The sequence below is a fragment of the Bombina bombina genome, chromosome 1 (assembly GCF_027579735.1).
Source record: "Bombina bombina isolate aBomBom1 chromosome 1, aBomBom1.pri, whole genome shotgun sequence".
Taxonomy (NCBI): Eukaryota; Metazoa; Chordata; class Amphibia; order Anura; family Bombinatoridae; genus Bombina; species Bombina bombina.
In genome coordinates, this window is record NC_069499.1 from 85620139 (window position 1) to 85639851 (window position 19713).

Consider the following 19713-nt stretch of genomic DNA (forward strand, 5'->3'; position numbering starts at 1 on the left):
TGATGTTTTTAAGTGCTCCTTCAAGTTCCTGCTACTTGCCCCATAACATGCAAAATACTTCTTACATCAGATCTATTGATAACCTCGTTAACAATGTTACATTGTGGGTTATCCTTTTTTCAATAACATGCATGAAACATTATCAACAGCATTTAACACTAAGATGATTCGTATGCCTGTATATAAACATCCCGCATTCACCAATGGTACAGGTTAACCTGCTTCGCCACTTCTCCCTTATGCATAAACTAGTCATTACTATACTTAAAATACTAAAAAAAAAAAGTGTTCTGGAGATTGGGTAAAAACATGAATCTGTTTGAGAAGGAGCTGATGTAAGACTTCATGGAGAAACCATACAGAGGAATTTAGGAATGTGTGTACTTGAATGCTTTTCCCCCAAAAAAATGAGAAACGGATTCTGTCAGTGTATTGCCCAGTTAATGCCCTTAAAGGGACATGTCAAAATGTTGAAACACTTGAAAGTAATACAACATAGTTGTAAAATGCGGACTATAAAATATCACCTGAGCATCTCCAAGTTTAAAAAAAAAATAAAAAAAAAAAAAATGATATTTACATCAAAAGTATTCACACCCCACTGTAAAGACTTTAGTCCCAAGGACTTCCAAGTGTGCATCTAGCAAGGGTAGACACAGTAATCTTATTTTCCTATTCAGTTTAAGTTTACTATGAAATCTCATGAGCAAAACAGCACAAGACCTCAGCACTGCTGATTGGTTATTGTGGGGGGGGGGGGGTCCCTCAACTTGCAGCAGCTCTGTTTACAGAGCACTTACTCTGGTGAGGTATAATGTCTTCCCTTTTTACATAGAGATGTTCAGGTGATATTTTCCAGTCAGCTTTTTATTAGTTATGCTGCATCACTTTCAAGTGATTTAGCATGATTATGTCCCTTTAATTCCACTTCATTATAATTTAATCTGCTCAGTCTTCAAACTATAAACAAAAAGGTGCTGAGACTTTGGTCTGTTAATTGGGCAACCTTCATGGTTAACTCCTGCACCCGTGTTAGAAGATGAAAACATGGTCTGAGGATAAACATTAACATGTATGATTCGTTCATCAAATCACTAAAGCCTTCTGCTAATTGAAAAAATGTTCCAATTCAATAAAGGAAAAGCATACAAACCCGCAAGTCTTTCACTTCTTCTTGCTGTTTCAGCTTCTCGTAAAAAGATGAAAAAAAGTCACTTCTGTCAACGTGTCTTGGAGCAACACACAGGGCATCAATATCAGCACCTATAATTTTTATTATTTAGGTAAAAATAAATATTACCATCACAGGAAACAAGCTTACTGGTTAACAGAAAAACATTTTATTCACAATGCTTTATTGGTGGAGAGGTACAAAGGGAAAAAATGGACTTATCAATAGAATTTAACAAAGCATTAGAAGCCATAAGTAGTAGCTCCCATGATTTTTCAAAAACTGACTTCTTTAAAAAAAAAAAAAAAAAAAATACACTAAACTTCTTTAAAGGGACAGTCAACACCAGAATTTTTGTTGTTTAAAAAGATAGATAATCCCTTTATTACCCATTCCCAAGATTTGCATAACCACAACTGTTATATTAATACAATTTTTACTTCTGTGACTAACTTGTATCTAAGCATCTCCTGACCGCCCCTAATCACATGACTTGGTTATTATCTATTGACTTGCATTTTAGCCAATTAGTGCAGTGTCTGCCACTAGCCACGGGCGTGATCACAATGCTATCTATATGGCCTACATGAGCTTGCTCTCCCCTGCTGTGAAAAGTAAATAAAATAGAGGCGGCCTTCAAGGGCTTAGAAATTATCATATGTGCCTCCATAGGTTTGCTTTCAACTAGAATACCAAGAGAACAAAGCAAAATTGTTGATAAAAGTAAATTGGAAAGTTGTTTAAGATTGCATGCCCTATTTGAAAAATGAAAGTTTTTTTGGACTTGACTGTCCCTTTAAAAAGCCTCTCAAATAATTAGCTTATGTAACTGAACTGCAATACAATGAAATTATGTCCAAAGGTTATCTTCTACAGTGGCAGATAGAACCCAAATTAAATTTAGCTTTTAAAAAAGGTAAATGCTACGTAATGTGGGTATCCGACTGGTGTATGCTGAATACCTGACACCTAGAGCATACTCGACTACTGCCCTATTTGCTTTGTTCAATTCTGTTTTTGGCCCGCTGTTGCATGAAATAAAATAGTTTCATGAGTCTGCCATGAGGTGTGGGGCTTGGAAAGGATGCGAATACTATATATAATAAGAATAACTATGTTGAAAGAAATATTTTAATAAACTTGAAATCTCAATATTTCAAATAAAAAAAAATAAAAAAAATCGCACAGCCTTGCTATACATATAGTGCTGTCCTTTTTGGCCCAAGACAACATTAGATTCCTGTCTTCAACAATTTTGGAAGTGGGGGGCGGGGGGAATCAGAGTATAAAACATTTCTTAAAAGACGTAAGGCTAGATTAAAATATTTTGTAATGTCAGATAAACCTAACAGAAAAAGTCAAAACATTTGCAAATGTATAACATTTCAGCTCAGCTTTCTGTAGGAGAAAGGCAAGATGAGACTCAAGTCAAGCGTGGCACAGAATATGGCTAATGGGCAACCACATTTATAAAGACTCCTACTTGGGACATTAGCTAATAGTGTTTAAAGTAGAACAAAAACAAAAATGCATAAAACATACCTTTAGTATGAACTCCCAATCTATACGAACCAAACGTAAAGATTTTTCCTCCAACATTTTCAATGACAGCCTGTGGAAGATTCTATTAAAGCAGAAATAAAGTATTAGATAAAATGTACAGTAAACAAAAAAAAAACAAAGTAAAGAAATCTAAACCCATTATTAGACATAGGGTACTTCGAGCCCCAGAGGCAGAACTTTTTTTCACTTTCTGCGATTACATTTTTTTAGTGAAAAATTTTCTGCAGGTAATTTTTAAATCAAATTTAATTTTAAATTCTGCAGTTACACTAAAGCACCAGTTCAATTGAAACGTGTCAGTTAAATGGAGAATAAAGCAATATTTAAAAGTTTGATAGTATAGTGCAGTAGTTGAAAAATGCATTGCAAATTAGCTGCAGACATAGTCTAACATAGAAGTAGTAATAAAAAAGGTGCATTGCTCATACAAACGTTTTACATTCAGAAAAAAACAGCTTTGCAGACAGTTAAAAGCTAGGGGATGGGCTTGAAACAATCTATGAGAGCCAGTCAATCAATGCACTACTGCTTTGCAGCGCTACTGCATATTTCACTGTTCACTTAAAACAGTACTTTGCTCTGGATGAACTGTGATAAGAAAAACTTACACAGACAGTGCAGCCAGAGAACAGCTCTGTTTGAAGAGAACAGCCTAATATGGAGCAGTTTTCAATTCCTGCATGTATCCTGTTCTTTCTGCAGACATGCTGCATTTTCTGCGATGACATCTCAGATCATTGCATGTTCTGCCTTGGGGCTTCAAGCTATACCTAGTTTGACCTCAAAGGATCGCTAAAAAAATAGCAAGGGAGGTAACCCTTTCCTTAATTTAAAACATGTATTCAAAGGTTAACTGGTCTGCATAAGAACCAATGTTTCAGATTTAAAAAAAATAAACACATTTTCATAAAGTCTACTTTTCCAACCCAAAACATTGACAACCGGGAACAGTTCAGCCTTTGAATGCTTTTCTTGTTGTAAGTCACAAATCAAAACACACAAGTGTGGACATAGCAATGGGCTAAACTAATAATCCACAATTCTTTGTTTTATTCTTTTTGCTTTAAAATATATTGTATTTTTATAGTCTGACAGCTTTTATGATGTAAGAAGAGGTTTTTGATAGGCCATGTGTGATGCAATGTTTACATATTTTAGGGGTCTAGACTCCCTTAAAGGAATACTGAACGCACATTTTTTAAAATTATTTCATGATTCAGTTAGAGCATGCAATTTTAAGCAACTTTTTAATTTACTCCTATCACTGCATTTAGCCACCAATCCACAAGGGCTATCCAGTGGGCTTAACCAAAAGAATGGACCGGCTCGTAAGCTTACATTTCTGCTTTTACAAATATAGATACCAAAAGAACAAAGAAGAAAAATTAATAGGTGTAAATTAGAAAGTTGCATGCTCTATCTGCATCATTAAAAATAAATAAATTAAAAATTAGATTCGGTATCCCTTTAAACCCAGTTATTCCATTGGTGTCTGCCACATATAAAACACACATTTCTTCAGTAATTTCCATAATCTATTTCAGCACACACACCGCAACTTTAAGAGAGACAAATGAACAGTTATAAAAAATAAAACCCAATAGACATGTCAGAGAGTGACATGGGAAGCAGAAAATAAGATGGTGGACAGTAGATAAAAGGAAATTCGAATTTAAGTTATGGTTAACTTCCCAGATCTGGAATGTTAGTGATATTTTAAATGGAGTTTAATTCATCAGTTATAACAAAGTTAAGCTATAAACTTATTTTAATATAAATATATAAAAACAAAATTTATGCTTACCTGATAAATTTCTCTCTTTTGCAATGTACCGAGTCCACGGATTCATCCTAACTTGTGGGATATTGTCAATCCTGACAGGAAGTAGCAAAGAGAGCACCACAGCAGAGCTGTCTATATAGCTCCCCCCTTAACTCCACCCCCTAGTCATTCGACCGAAGGCCAAGGAAGAAAAGGAGAAACTATAAGGTGCAGAGGTTACTGAAGTTACATAAAAAATACCATCTGTCTTGAATAGACAGGGCGGGCCGTGGACTCGGTACATCGCAAAAGAAATACATTTATCAGGTAAGCATAAATTTTGTTTTCTTTTGCGATGTACCGAGTCCACGGATTCATCCTAACTTATGGGATACCAATACCAAAGCTTTAGGACACGGATGAAGGGAGGGACAAGACAGGAACCTAAACGGAAGGCACCACTGCTTGCAAAACCTCTCTCCCAAAAATAGCCTCCGAAGAAGCAAAAGTATCAAATTTATACAATTTTGAAAAGGTATGAAGCGACGACCAAGTCGCAGCCTTACAAATCTGTTCAACAGAAGCATCATTTTTAAAAGCCCATGTGGAAGCTACCGCTCTAGTAGAATGAGCTGTAATCCTTTCAGGAGGCTGCTGTCCAGCAGTCTCATAATCCAAACGGATGATGCTTTTCAGCCAAAAGGAAAGAGAAGTCGCCGTAGCCTTTTGACCCCTACGCTTTCCAGAATAGACAACAAACAAAGATGTTTGACCAAAATCTTTGGTTGCCTGGAAATAAAATTTCAAAGCACGAACCACGTCCAAATTGTGCAACAGACGTTCCTTCTTACAAGAAGGATTAGGACACCGAGAAGAAACAACAATTTCTTGATTGATATTCCAGTTAGTAGCAACCTTAGGTAGGAACCCAGGCTTGGTACACAAAACCACCTTATCAGAATGGAACACAAGATAAGGAGAGTCACATTATAATGCAGATAGTTCAGAAACTCTTCGAGCTGAAGAGATAGCAACTAGGAACAAAACTTTCCAAGATAAAAGCTTAATATCTATGGAATGCATGGGTTCAAACGGAACCCCCTGAAGAACTCTAAGAACAAAATTTAGACTCCAAGGCGGAGCAATAGGTTTAAACACAGGCTTAATTCTAACTAAAGCCTGACAAAAAAACCGAACGTCTGGAATATCTGCCAGACGCTTGTGCAACAAAATAGACAGAGCAGATATCTGTCCCTTTAGGGAACTAGCTGATAATCCTTCTCCAATCCCTCGGAGAAAAGACAAAATCCTAGGAATCCTGATTTTACTCCAGGAGAAGCCATTGGATTCGCACCAAAAGATATTTACGCCATATCTTATGATAAATTTTCCTGGTAACAGGCTTTCGAGCCTGAATCAAGGTATTTATGACTGACTCAGAGAAACCCCACTTTGATCGAATCAAGCGTTCAATCTCCAAACAGTCAGTTGCAGAGAAATTAGATTTGGATGCTTGAATGGACCTTGAATCAGAAGGTCCTGTCTCAATGGCAGAGACCATGGTGGAAGGGATGACATGTCCACCAGGTCTGCATACCAAGTCCTGCGTGGCCGCGCAGGCGCTATCAAAATCACTGATGCTCTCTCATGTTTGATTCTGGCAATCAGACGTGGAAGGAGAGGGAAAGGTGGAAACACATAAGCCAGGTTGAACGACCAGGGTGTACTGCTAGAGCATCTATCAGTACAGCCTGAGGATCCCTTGACCTGGAGCCGTAACGAGGAAGTTTGGTGTTCTGACGAGACGCCATCAGATCCAACTCTGGTGTGCCCCATAGCCGAACCAGCTGAGCAAACACCTCCGGATGGAGTTCCCACTCCCCCGGATTAAAAGTCTGCCTTCCAGTTCTCTACGCCTGGGATATAGATCGCTGACAGATGGCAAGAGTGAGCCTCTGCCCATTGGATTAGCCTTGATACCTCTATCATCGCTAAGGAACTCTTTGTTCCGCCCTGATGATTGATATAAGCCACAGTCGTGATGTTGTCCGACTGAAAACTGCTGAATCTGGCCGAAGCCAGCTGAGGCCATGCCTGGAGAGCATTGAATATCGCTCTTAATTCCAGAATATTTATTGGTAGGAGAGCCTCCTCCCGAGTCCACAAACCCTGAGCTTTCAGGGAATTCCAGACTACACCCCAGAAGACTGGCGTCTCGTCAATATAACCCATTCTGGCCTGCGGAAACAAATTCCCTGGGACAGATGATCCTGTGACAACCACCAAAGAGAGTCTCTGGTCTCTTGATCCAGATTTATCTGAGGAGATAAATCCACATAATCCCCATTCCACTGATTGAGCATGCATAGTTGCAGTGGTCTGAGATGCAAGCGAGCAAACGGAACTATGTCCAGTGCCGCTACCATTAGTCCGATTACCTCCATACACTGAGCGACTGACGGCCAAGGAATGGAATGAAGAGCTCGGCAGGTGGACAAAATCCTTGATTTCCTGACCTCCGTCAAATATTTTCATGTCCACCGAGTCTATCAGAGTCCCTAGAAATGAAACTCTTGTGAGGGGGGGGGGGGGGAGAACCCTTTTTTTACGTTCACTTTCCACCCTTGAGACCTTAGAAAGGCCAACACTAAGTCCGTGGCTACTTGGAAGGACGACGCTTGAATTAGAATGCCGTCTAGATAAGGCGCCACTGCTATGCCCCGTGGCCTTAGAACCGCCAGAAGGGACCCTAGCACCTTCGTGAAGATTTGCGGCGCCATGGCCAACCAGAAAGGAAGAGCCACAAACTGATAATGCTTGTCCAGAAAGGCAAACCTGAGGAACTGGTGATCTTTGTGGATAGGAATGTGCAGATACGCATCCTTTAAGTCCACGGTGGTCACATATTGACCCTCCTGGATCAATGGTAAGATAGTCCGAATGGTCTCCATCTTGAAAGATGGAACTCTTCGGAATTGGTTTAGGATCTTGAGATCCAGAATTGGTCTGAAGGTTCCCTCCTTTTTGGGAACTATAAACAGATGGAGTAGAACCCCTGCCCCTGTTCTGCTTTTGGAACTGGGCAGATCACTCCCATGGTAAAAAGGTATTCTACACAGCGTTAGAACGCCTCTCTTTTTGTCAGGTTTACAGACAATTGAGAAAGACGGAACCTCCCCCTTGGAGGGGAATCCTTGAAATCTAGCAGGTATCCCTGGGTTACAATTTCTACTGCCCAGGAATCCTGAACGTCTCTTGCCCAGGCCTGAGCAAAGAGAGAGAGTCTGCCCCCTACTAGATCCGGTCCCGGATCGGGGGCTACCCCTACATGCTGACTTAGTGGCAGCAGCAGGCTTTTTGGCCTGTTTACCCTTGTTCCAAGCCTGATTAGGTCTCCAGGTTGGCTTGGATTGAGCAAAGTTCCCCTCTTGCTTTGCAGCAGGGGGAAGAGGTAGAGGGACCACTCTTGAAGTTTCGAAAGGATCGAAAATTATTTTGTTTGGTCCTTGTCTTATTTGACTTATCCTGAGGGAGGGTATGACCCTTCCCTCCAGTAATGTCTGAAATGATCTCTTTCAATGCAGGCCCGAATAGGGTCTTACCTTTGAAAGGGATGGACAACAGCTTAGCTTTAGATGACACATCAGCTGACCAGGACTTAAGCCAGAACGCTCTATGCGCTAAAAACAGAATTTATGTTTACCTGATAAATTACTTTCTCCAACGGTGTGTCCGGTCCATGGCGTCATCCTTACTTGTGGGATATTCTCCTCCCCAACAGGAAATGGCAAAGAGCCCAGCAAAGCTGGTCACATGATCCCTCCTAGGCTCCGCCTTCCCCAGTCATTCGACCGACGTAAAGGAGGAATATTTGCATAGGAGAAACCATATGATACCGTGGTGACTGTAGTTAAAGAAAATAAATTATCAGACCTGATTAAAAAACCAGGGCGGGCCGTGGACCGGACACACCGTTGGAGAAAGTAATTTATCAGGTAAACATAAATTCTGTTTTCTCCAACATAGGTGTGTCCGGTCCACGGCGTCATCCTTACTTGTGGGAACCAATACCAAAGCTTTAGGACACGGATGAAGGGAGGGAGCAAATCAGGTCACCTAGATGGAAGGCACCACGGCTTGCAAAACCTTTCTCCCAAAAATAGCCTCAGAAGAAGCAAAAGTATCAAACTTGTAAAATTTAGTAAAAGTGTGCAGTGAAGACCAAGTCGCTGCCTTACATATCTGATCAACAGAAGCCTCGTTCTTGAAGGCCCATGTGGAAGCCACGGCCCTAGTGGAATGAGCTGTGATTCTGTCAGGAGGCTGCCGTCCGGCAGTCTCGTAAGCCAATCTGATGATGCTTTTAATCCAAAAAGAGAGAGAGGTAGAAGTTGCTTTTTGACCTCTCCTTTTACCAGAATAAACAACAAACAAGGAAGATGTTTGTCTAAAATCCTTTGTAGCATCTAAATAGAATTTTAGAGCACGAACAACATCCAAATTGTGCAACAAACGTTCCTTCTTTGAAACTGGATTCGGACACAAAGAAGGCACGACTATCTCCTGGTTAATGTTTTTGTTAGAAACAACTTTTGGAAGAAAACCAGGTTTAGTACGTAAAACCACCTTATCTGCATGGAACACCAGATAAGGAGGATAATTCTGAAACTCTTCTAGCAGAAGAAATTGCAACCAAAAACAAAACTTTCCAAGATAATAACTTAATATCAACGGAATGTAAGGGTTCAAACGGAACCCCCTGAAGAACTGAAAGAACTAAAGTGAGACTCCAAGGAGGAGTCAAAGGTTTGTAAACAGGCTTGATTCTAACCAGAGCCTGAACAAAGGCTTGAACATCTGGCACAGCAGCCAGCTTTTTGTGAAGTAACACAGACAAGGCAGAAATCTGTCCCTTCAAGGAACTTGCAGATAATCCTTTCTCCAAACCTTCTTGAAGAAAGGATAGAATCTTAGGAATTTTTACCTTGTCCCAAGGGAATCCTTTAGATTCACACCAACAGATATATTTTTTCCATATTTTGTGGTAAATTTTTCTAGTTACAGGCTTTCTGGCCTGAACAAGAGTATCAATGACAGAATCTGAGAATCCTCGCTTTGATAAGATCAAGCGTTCAATCTCCAAGCAGTCAGTTGGAGTGAGACCAGATTCGGATGTTCGAACGGACCTTGAACAAGAAGGTCTCGTCTCAAAGGTAGCTTCCATGGTGGAGCCGATGACATATTCACCAGGTCTGCATACCAAGTCCTGCGTGGCCACGCAGGAGCTATCAAGATCACCGATGCCCTCTCCTGATTGATCCTGGCTACCAGCCTGGGGATGAGAGGAAACGGCGGGAATACATAAGCTAGTTTGAAGGTCCAAGGTGCAACTAGTGCATCTACTAGAGTCGCCTTGGGATCCCTGGATCTGGACCCGTAGCAAGGAACCTTGAAGTTCTGACGAGAGGCCATCAGATCCATGTCTGGAATGCCCCACAACTGAGTAATTTGGGCAAAGATTTCCGGATGGAGTTCCCACTCCCCCGGATGAAATGTCTGACGACTCAGAAAATCCGCTTCCCAATTTTCCACTCCTGGGATGTGGATTGCAGACAAGTGGCAGGAGTGAGTCTCCGCCCATTGAATGATTTTGGTCACTTCTTCCATCGCCAGGGAACTCCTTGTTCCCCCCTGATGGTTGATGTACGCAACAGTTGTCATGTTGTCTGATTGAAACCGTATGAACTTGGCCTTTGCTAGCTGAGGCCAAGCCTTGAGAGCATTGAATATGGCTCTCAGTTCCAGAATATTTATCGGTAGAAGAGATTCTTCCCGAGACCAAAGACCCTGAGCTTTCAGGGGTCCCCAGACCGCGCCCCAGCCCACCAGACTGGCGTCGGTCGTGACAATGACCCACTCTGGTCTGCGGAAGCTCATCCCCTGTGACAGGTTGTCCAGGGACAGCCACCAACGGAGTGAATCTCTGGTCCTCTGATTTACTTGTATCGTCGGAGACAAGTCTGTATAGTCCCCATTCCACTGACTGAGCATGCACAGTTGTAATGGTCTTAGATGAATGCGCGCAAAAGGAACTATGTCCATTGCCGCTACCATCAAACCTATTACTTCCATGCACTGCGCTATGGAAGGAAGAGGAACAGAATGAAGTATTTGACAAGAGTTCAGAAGTTTTGATTTTCTGGCCTCTGTCAGAAAAATCCTCATTTCTAAGGAGTCTATTATTGTTCCCAAGAAGGGAACCCTTGTTGACGGAGATAGAGAACTCTTTTCTACGTTCACTTTCCATCCGTGAGATCTGAGAAAGGCCAGGACAATGTCCGTGTGAGCCTTTGCTTGAGGAAGGGACGACGCTTGAATCAGAATGTCGTCCAAGTAAGGTACTACTGCAATGCCCCTTGGTCTTAGCACCGCTAGAAGGGACCCTAGTACCTTTGTGAAAATCCTTGGAGCAGTGGCTAATCCGAACGGAAGTGCCACAAACTGGTAATGCTTGTCCAGGAATGCGAACCTTAGGAACCGATGATGTTCCTCGTGGATAGGAATATGTAGATACGCATCCTTTAAATCCACCGTGGTCATGAATTGACCTTCCTGGATGGAAGGAAGAATTGTTCGAATGGTTTCCATTTTGAACGATGGAACCTTGAGAAACTTGTTTAGGATCTTGAGATCTAAGATTGGTCTGACTGTTCCCTCTTTTTTGGGAACTACGAACAGATTGGAGTAGAACCCCATCCCTTGTTCTCCTAATGGAACAGGATGAATCACTCCCATTTTTAACAGGTCTTCTACACAATGCAAGAATGCCTGTTTTTTTATGTGGTCTGAAGACAATTGAGACCTGTGGAACCTCCCCCTTGGGGGAAGCCCCTTGAATTCCAGAAGATAACCTTGGGAGACTATTTCTAGCGCCCAAGGATCCAGAACATCTCTTGCCCAAGCCTGAGCGAAGAGAGAGAGTCTGCCCCCCAGTCTGCCCCCCACCAGATCCGGTCCCGGATCGGGGGCCAACATCTCATGCTGTCTTGGTAGCAGTGGCAGGTTTCTTGGCCTGCTTTCCTTTGTTCCAGCCTTGCATTGGTCTCCAGGCTGGTTTGGCTTGAGAAGTATTACCCTCCTGCTTAGAGGACGTAGCACTTGGGGCTGGTCCGTTTCTGCGAAAGGGACGAAAATTAGGTTTATTTTTGGCCTTGAAAGACCTATCCTGAGGAAGGGCGTGGCCCTTGCCCCCAGTGATATCAGAGATAATCTCTTTCAAGTCAGGGCCAAACAGCATTTTCCCCTTGAAAGGAATGTTAAGCAATTTGTTCTTGGAAGACGCATCCGCTGACCAAGATTTTAACCAAAGCGCTCTGCGCGCCACAATAGCAAACGGACAATGCATGAAATTGGTTGTAGAAGGTAACCTTGCTGAACAAACATCTTTTTAAGCAAACCTTCTAATTTTTTATCCATAGGATCTTTGAAAGCACAACTATCTTCTATGGGTATAGTGGTGCGTTTGTTTAGAGTAGAAACCGCCCCCTCGACCTTGGGGACTGTCTGCCATAAGTCCTTTCTGGGGTCGACCATAGGAAACAATTTTTTAAATATGGGGGGAGGGACGAAAGGTATACCGGGCCTTTCCCATTCTTTATTTACAATGTCCGCCACCCGCTTGGGTATAGGAAAAGCTTCGGGGGGCCCCGGGACCTCTAAGAACTTGTCCATTTTACATAATTTCTCTGGAATGACCAAATTCTCACAATCATCCAGAGTGGATAACACCTCCTTAAGCAGAGCGCGGAGATGTTCCAACTTAAATTTAAATGTAATCACATCAGGTTCAGCTTGTTGAGAAATTTTCCCTGAATCTGAAATTTCTCCCTCAGACAAAACCTCCCTGGCCCCCTCAGACTGGTGTAGGGGCCCTTCAGAACCAATATCATCAGCGTCCTCATGCTCTTCAGTATTTTCTAAAACAGAGCAGTCGCGCTTTCGCTGATAAGTGGGCATTTTGGCTAAAATGTTTTTGATAGAATTATCCATTACAGCCGTTAATTGTTGCATAGTAAGGAGTATTGGCGCGCTAGATGTACTAGGGGCCTCCTGTGTGGGCAAGACTGGTGTAGACGAAGGAGGGGATGATGCAGTACCATGCTTACTCCCCTCACTTGAGGAATCATCTTGGGCATCATTTTCTCTAAATTTTGTGTCACATAAATCACATCTATTTAAATGAGAAGGAACCTTGGCTTCCCCACATTCAGAACACAGTCTATCTGGTAGTTCAGACATGTTAAACAGGTATAAACTTGATAACAAAGTACAAAAAACGTTTTAAAATAAAACCGTTACTGTCACTTTAAATTTTAAACTGAACACACATTATTACTGCAATTGCGAAAAAGTATGAAGGAATTGTTCAAAATTCACCAAAATTTCACCAGTGTCTTAAAGCCTTAAAAGTATTGCACACCAAATTTGGAAGCTTTAACCCTTAAAATAACGGAACCGGAGCCGTTTTTATATTTAACCCCTTTACAGTCCCTGGTATCTGCTTTGCTGAGACCCAACCAAGCCCAAAGGGGAATACGATACCAAATGACGCCTTCAGAAAGTCTTTTCTATGTATCAGAGCTCCTCACACATGCATCTGCATGTCATGCTTCTCAAAAACAAGTGCGCAATACAGGCGCGAAAATGAGACTCTGCCTATGATTAGGGAAAGCCCCTAGAGAATAAGGTGTCCAATACAGTGCCTGCCGGTTATTTTACAAAATTCCCAAGATTAAAATAATTCCTCAAGGCTATGGAGTATAAAATATGTTTATATATAAATCGATTTAGCCCAGAAAATGTCTACAGTCTTAAAAAGCCCTTGTGAAGCCCTTTTTTTCTGTCTGTAATAAAAATGGCTTACCGGATCCCATAGGGAAAATGACAGCTTCCAGCATTACATCGTCTTGTTAGAATGTGTCATACCTCAAGCAGCAAAAGTCTGCTCACTGTTCCCCCAACTGAAGTTAATTCCTCTCAACAGTCCTGTGTGGAAACAGCCATCGATTTTAGTAACGGTTGCTAAAATCATTTTCCTCTTACAAACAGAAATCTTCATCTCTTTTCTGTTTCAGAGTAAATAGTACATACCAACACTATTTTAAAATAAACTCTTGATTGAATAATAAAAACTACAGTTAAACACTAAAAAACTCTAAGCCATCTCCGTGGAGATGTTGCCTGTACAACGGCAAAGAGAATGACTGGGGAAGGCGGAGCCTAGGAGGGATCATGTGACCAGCTTTGCTGGGCTCTTTGCCATTTCCTGTTGGGGAAGAGAATATCCCACAAGTAAGGATGACGCCGTGGACCGGACACACCTATGTTGGAGAAATGGCAAAACCTGAATTCTTAGCCGCTAATTTAGCAAGATGAAAAACGGCGTCTGTAATAAAAGAATTAGCCAATTTAAGAGCCTTAATTCCGTCCAAAATATCATCTAGTGGGGTCTCCATCTGAAGAGCCTCTTCTAGAGCCTCAAACCAAAAGGCAACTGCAGTGGTTACAGGAACAATGCATGCTATAGGTTGAAGAAAACCTTGATGAACAAAAACTTTCTTTAGGAGACCCTCTAATTTTTTATCCATAGGATCAATGAAACCACAACTGTCTTCAATAGGTATAGTTATACGCTTAGCCAGGGTAGAAATAGCTCCCTCCACCTTAGGGAACGTCTGCCATGATTTCTTTATGGTGTCAGAAATGGGAAACATTTTCTTAAAAACAGGAGGGGGAGAGAACAGAATACCTGGTTTATCCCACTCCTTAGTAACAAAGTCCGAAATCCACTCAGGGACCGGAAACACATCAGTGTAAACAGGAACCTTTAAATATTTGTCCATTTTACACAATTTCACTGGAACTACAATAGGGTCACAATCATCCAGAGTAGCTAAAACCTCCCTGAGCAATAAGCGGAGGTGCTCTAGCTTAAATTTAAATGCCGTCATATCTGAATCTGAGAGAACATCTTTCCTGAATCAGAAATCTCTCCCTCAGACAGCAAATCCCTCATCCCTACTTCAGAACATTGTGAGGGAATATCGGATACGGCCACTAAAGCGTCAGAAGGCTTTTTGTTCTTAACCCAGAGCTACTGCGCTTTCCTTGCAACCCAGGCAGCTTAGATAAAACCTCTGAGGGTAGTATTCATAACTGAAGCCATATCTTGCAAGGTGAAAGAATTAGACGCACTAGAAGTACTTGGCATCGCTTGTGCTGGCGTTACTGGTTGTGACACTTGGGGAGAACTAGATGGCAAAACCTGATTTCCTTCTGTCTGAGAATCATCTAATGCCAAACTTTTATAAGTCAAAATATGCTGTTTGCAATTTATAGACATATCAGTACAAGTGTGACACATTCTAAGAGGGGGTTCCACAATGGCTTCTACACAAATTGAACAATGAGTTTCCTCAGTGTCAGACATGTTTAACAGACTAGTAATAAAGCAAGCAAGCTTGGAAAACACTTTAATGAAAAAAACACAATTTGCAAAAACTGTACTGTGCCTTTAAGAGGAAAAAAAGGCATACACAAACTGCAAAACAGGTTAAAATTGCTTCAATTTTTCTGAAATTTTAACAGTGTACCCACTAAGCTTTAGAAGGATTGCACCACAAGTTAATAAGCAATAAACCCCCGAATGAAAAAAACGGATTGAAATATGTCTAAAACCGGTTAAAACCCCCTAAAACACCTTGCCACAGCTCTGCTGTGGCCCTACCTGCCCTTAGGAAGCGATATGGGGTTTAAAGCTTCAATTAGTCCCTCAGACTCTCAGGACCTCAGAGAAGTTGCTTGCTGCTTGTAAATGTAGGCCCCGCCCACCTCACTCGATGTTGCTGGGGCCTACACAAAACAAACCCTGCCTGAAAGTCATGTGGGTTATTAACACCAAAGAACCCTCAAGCAAATGTCCCATAAAACAGAAAAAGTTACATCCAGATACAAAAACGTTTGTCCCAAATTCACATAAACTGAGTGCCCACAAATAATTAACCCTTTATGCAAGCTAGTAAAAACCTCTGATAACACTAGGATTACTGCTTACCCTTCCCCTAATGGGGACACTGTCAGCCTTTCTGAGTTAACCCAGTCTCTGCAGAAAATATGACTGAACATACCTCATTGCTGTATAGCAAGAAACCGTTCCTCACACTGAAGTTTTCCTGTACTCCTCAGCTTCTGTGGGAACAGTAGTGGACCTTAGTTACAAATGCTAAGATCATCATCCTCCAGGCAGAAATCTTCATCTATGTCCTGCCTGAGAGTAAATAGTACAACACCGGTACCATTTAAAAATAAACTCTTGATTAAAGATAAAATAAAACAGTTTAACACCTCTTCTCTTTACTCTTCCTGCTTAGAGCCAGCAAAGAGAATGACTGGGGGGTGGAGTTAAGGGGGGAGCTATATAGACAGCTCTGATGTGGTGCTCTCTTTGCTACTTCCTGTCAGGAAGGACAATATCCCACAAGTTAGGATGAATCCGTGGACTCGGTACATCATGCAAAAGAAATTAAGATACCCCGCGCTCCCCCACCCAAAGGTTTGAATTGTTCTCCAGTCAGTGCTCTCTCCTTAAAGCGCCTTTTATTGTAGCTAGAGCGCTGATTGGAGAACAGTTCAAACCGTTAGCTCTCAGAAAAATTTACTTTTGAAGTGGGCCGGAGCATTTGAATTTTATATTTATATTAAAAAGTTACAGCACAACTTCATTACAACTGATGAATTAAACTACATATAAAATATCACCAACATTCCGGATCTGTTTATATTAAAAAAAAAAAAAAAAAAAAAAAAAAAAAAAGGGAGAGTTTACCATCACATAAAAATATAAGAAAAAAGTACAGGTAAACAGGGTATTAAACAGTATGAGGTTGTACTATAAATGTGTGTAGTTAAACTTTGAATATACTTTCAGTTTTGTCCTTGTTTCATGTAATTTAAAGGGAAAGTGTAATGTAACATTTTCTCCCTTTTAATTTGTTCCCGGTAATCCATTTTTCCTGCTGGAATCTATTAAATTGTTTCAAAATAGATTCTTTACATTTTTGTATAGGTGTATAAATGCCAATTACCAAAATAAAAAGGTAAACACTTAAAGGGACAGTCTACACCAAAATTGTTATTGTTTAAAAAAGATAGATAACACCTTTACTACCCATTCCCTAGCTTTGCACAACCAACATTGTTATAGTAATATAGTTTATAGCATTTTAAACCTCTAAATTTCTGCCAGTTTCTAAGCCACTACAGACAGCCTTTTATCACTTTTTTTTTTTAATTAGCTTTTCACAACAGGAGACAGTTCATGTGGGCCATATAGATAACATTGTGCTCATGCCCGTGGGTTTTTGGATGACACTGCACTATTTGGCAATAGATAATAGCTAGCCATGTGATCAGGGGGCTTAGATTCAAAACTGGGGAATGGGAATAAAGGGATTATTTATCTGGTGGGGTTTTTTTTAAGTGTTCACTATAGAAAAGCATGTAAATGTAGCCAGCAGCAGAAAGGACACTCCCAGGAGGTTAGAGAGAAGTCATAAAAAGTTGAAGGACCATTAAACAGTAGAAATGCATAATCAACAAGTGCATAATACAAAGACAATGCAGCAGCACTAACACGTATATGCTCTGTTCTGACTCTTGCAAGTTTAATTTTGACTTTAGTGTCCCTTTAATTTTCAACTGTCAACTGTATTGGCCTTTGGTTTACAGAGACAAGATGAGGAAGCATGCGTATACAGAGGGACTTTCTGACAAACACAAAAAGAGTGAAAAGCTAATACTTAAAAGGGACAAAAGTCAAATTTAAGCGTTCATGATTAAGCTAGAACATACAATTTTCAAAAACTTTTCAATTGACTTCCATTAACAAAATGTGCTCAGTTTTTTGTATTTTCATTTTGAGTCACCAGCTCCTGAGCATGTGCAAGAATTCAGAGAAGAAAAAAAAATAAATGTATGCTTACCGGATACATTGAGTCCACGTCATTCCAATTAGTAGTGGGATATTCAACTCATGGCCAGGAGGAGGCAAAGAGCATCCCAGCAAAGCTGGTAAGTGTAACTACCCTTACCCGTAATCCCCAGTCATCCAGTCAAAGGAAAATGGAAAAATAAGAAACACAAGGGGTATAGAGGTGCCTGAGGTTTACTCAAAAAACTTCTTTATATTTAAAAAAAAAAAATTTATATATTAAGGACGGGGTCGTGGACTCTTTATGCCCAGAAAGAAATTTATTGGGTAAGCATAAATTTTGTTTTCTTTCCTATGGCATGGAGAGTCCACAACATCATTCCAATTACTAGTGGGAACCAAAACCCAAGCAAAAGGACACGGAATGAAAAGGGAGGGGTGAACAAGGCAGGAGGAACTAAACAGAAGGCACCACCCCACTTGAAGAACTTCTCTCCCAAAAAAAGAGGCCACAGCGAGGCAAAAGTATCAAATTTGTAGAATTTGGAAAAAGTATGCAAAGGAGGGCCATGTTGCTGCCTTGCAAATCCATTCCACAGAAGCTTCATTTTTGAAAGCTCAGGATGAGGAGACAGCCCTAGTGGAATGAGACTTAATTCTCTCAAGAGGCTGCTGTCCAGCTGTCTCATAAGCAAAACTAATTATATTTCTTAACCAGGGGGAAAGGGTAGTAGAAGTGGCCTCCTGACCCTTACGGCAGAAGATTGCTGAAAATCTTTAGTAGCTTGTAGGTAAAATTTTAAAGCACGCACAACATCCAAGTTATGCACAAGACGTTCCTTATGAGAAGGATTAGGACAAAACACAACAATTTCCCGATTAATGTTTCGATCCAACACTACCTTAGGGAGAAAACCCAATTTAGTACGAAGGACCGCCTTATCTGCATGAAAAATAGGCTGAAAGCTCAGAAACTCTGAGCGCTGAAGAAATAGCTAGATGAAACAAAACCTTCCAAGATAATTTTATATCAACAACATGCATTGGCTCAAATTGAGCCTGTTGCAAAACTTTAAGAACAAAGTTAAGGCTCCAAGGAGCAACAGGTTTAAACACAGGCCTGATTCTGACCAGGGTCTGATAAAAAGCTTGAACATCTGGAAAATCTGCCAGACGAATAAGACAGTGCAGAAATCTGACTCTTCAGAGTACTGACTGACAAACCTTTCTCCAGGCCATCCTGAAGGAAAGATAAAATACGGGGAATCCTCACCCAGCTCCAGGAAAAACCAATAAAAATATTTAAGCCATACCTTATGGTAGATCTTGCGAGTAACAGGTTTGCGAGCCTGAAGCATAGTATCAATGACCGCATCAGAATACCCATGTCTAGACAGAACTAGGCGTTCAATCTCCAAGCAGTCAGCTTCAGAGAATCCAGGTTTGGATGGAGGAATGGACCCCGAATTAAAAGGTCTTTCCTCAGAAGTAACCTCCAAGGAGGAAGAAATGACATCCTTACCAGATCCGCAAACCAGATCCTGCGAGGCCATGCAGGAGCTATTAGAATTACCAATGCTCTCTCCTGTTTGATACGAGCAATGACTCGTGGATGGAGATCAAACGGAGGAAACAGGTATGCCAGAGAGAAGATCCAAGGAATCGCTAGAGAATCTATCAGAGCGGCCTGAGGATCTCGACCTTGAACTGTACTTTGGAACCTTGGAGTTTTGATGAGACGCCATCAGATCCAACTCTGGAACCCCCCATCTGAAAGTTATCAATTGAAAACCTCTGGGTGGAGAGCCCACACCCCGGAATAAAAAGTCTGCCTGCTCAGAAAAACCACCTCCCATTTGTCCATCCCTGGGATGTGAAAGGCAGAGGAGACAATTGTGAGACTCTGCACACTGGAGAATGCGAGTCACCTTCATTGCTAAGGAACTCATAGTTCCTCGCTGGTGATTGATGTAAGTCACTGTGGAGATATTGTCCAATTGAAATCTGATAAACCGGACTAAAGCTAGTTGAGGCCAGGCTGATGAGGCATTGTAAATTGCTCTCGACTCCAAGAGGTTTATGGGAATAAAAGACTCTGAGTCCAAAGACCCTGAGCGTTTAAAGAACCTCAAAATGCTCCCCAGCCTGAAAGGCTGGCATCCGTGGTTACAATCACCCAGGATGTTCTTAGGAATAATCTACCCTGACACAGATGATCATGTGAAAACC

At 41.2% G+C, this 19713-nt stretch overlaps 1 protein-coding gene across 1 annotated transcript in view; it reads right to left on the minus strand.

The window, feature by feature from the left end:
* Positions 1-19713, minus strand: part of PAPOLA (poly(A) polymerase alpha) — a gene marked incomplete in the record, with an annotated part of 373831 nt that overhangs the window by 327791 nt on the left and 26327 nt on the right. The window contains 2 exon segments of the mRNA XM_053697494.1: positions 1154-1263; positions 2714-2795. Of these exon segments, the coding sequence (XP_053553469.1) occupies positions 1154-1263; positions 2714-2795 (192 nt within the window).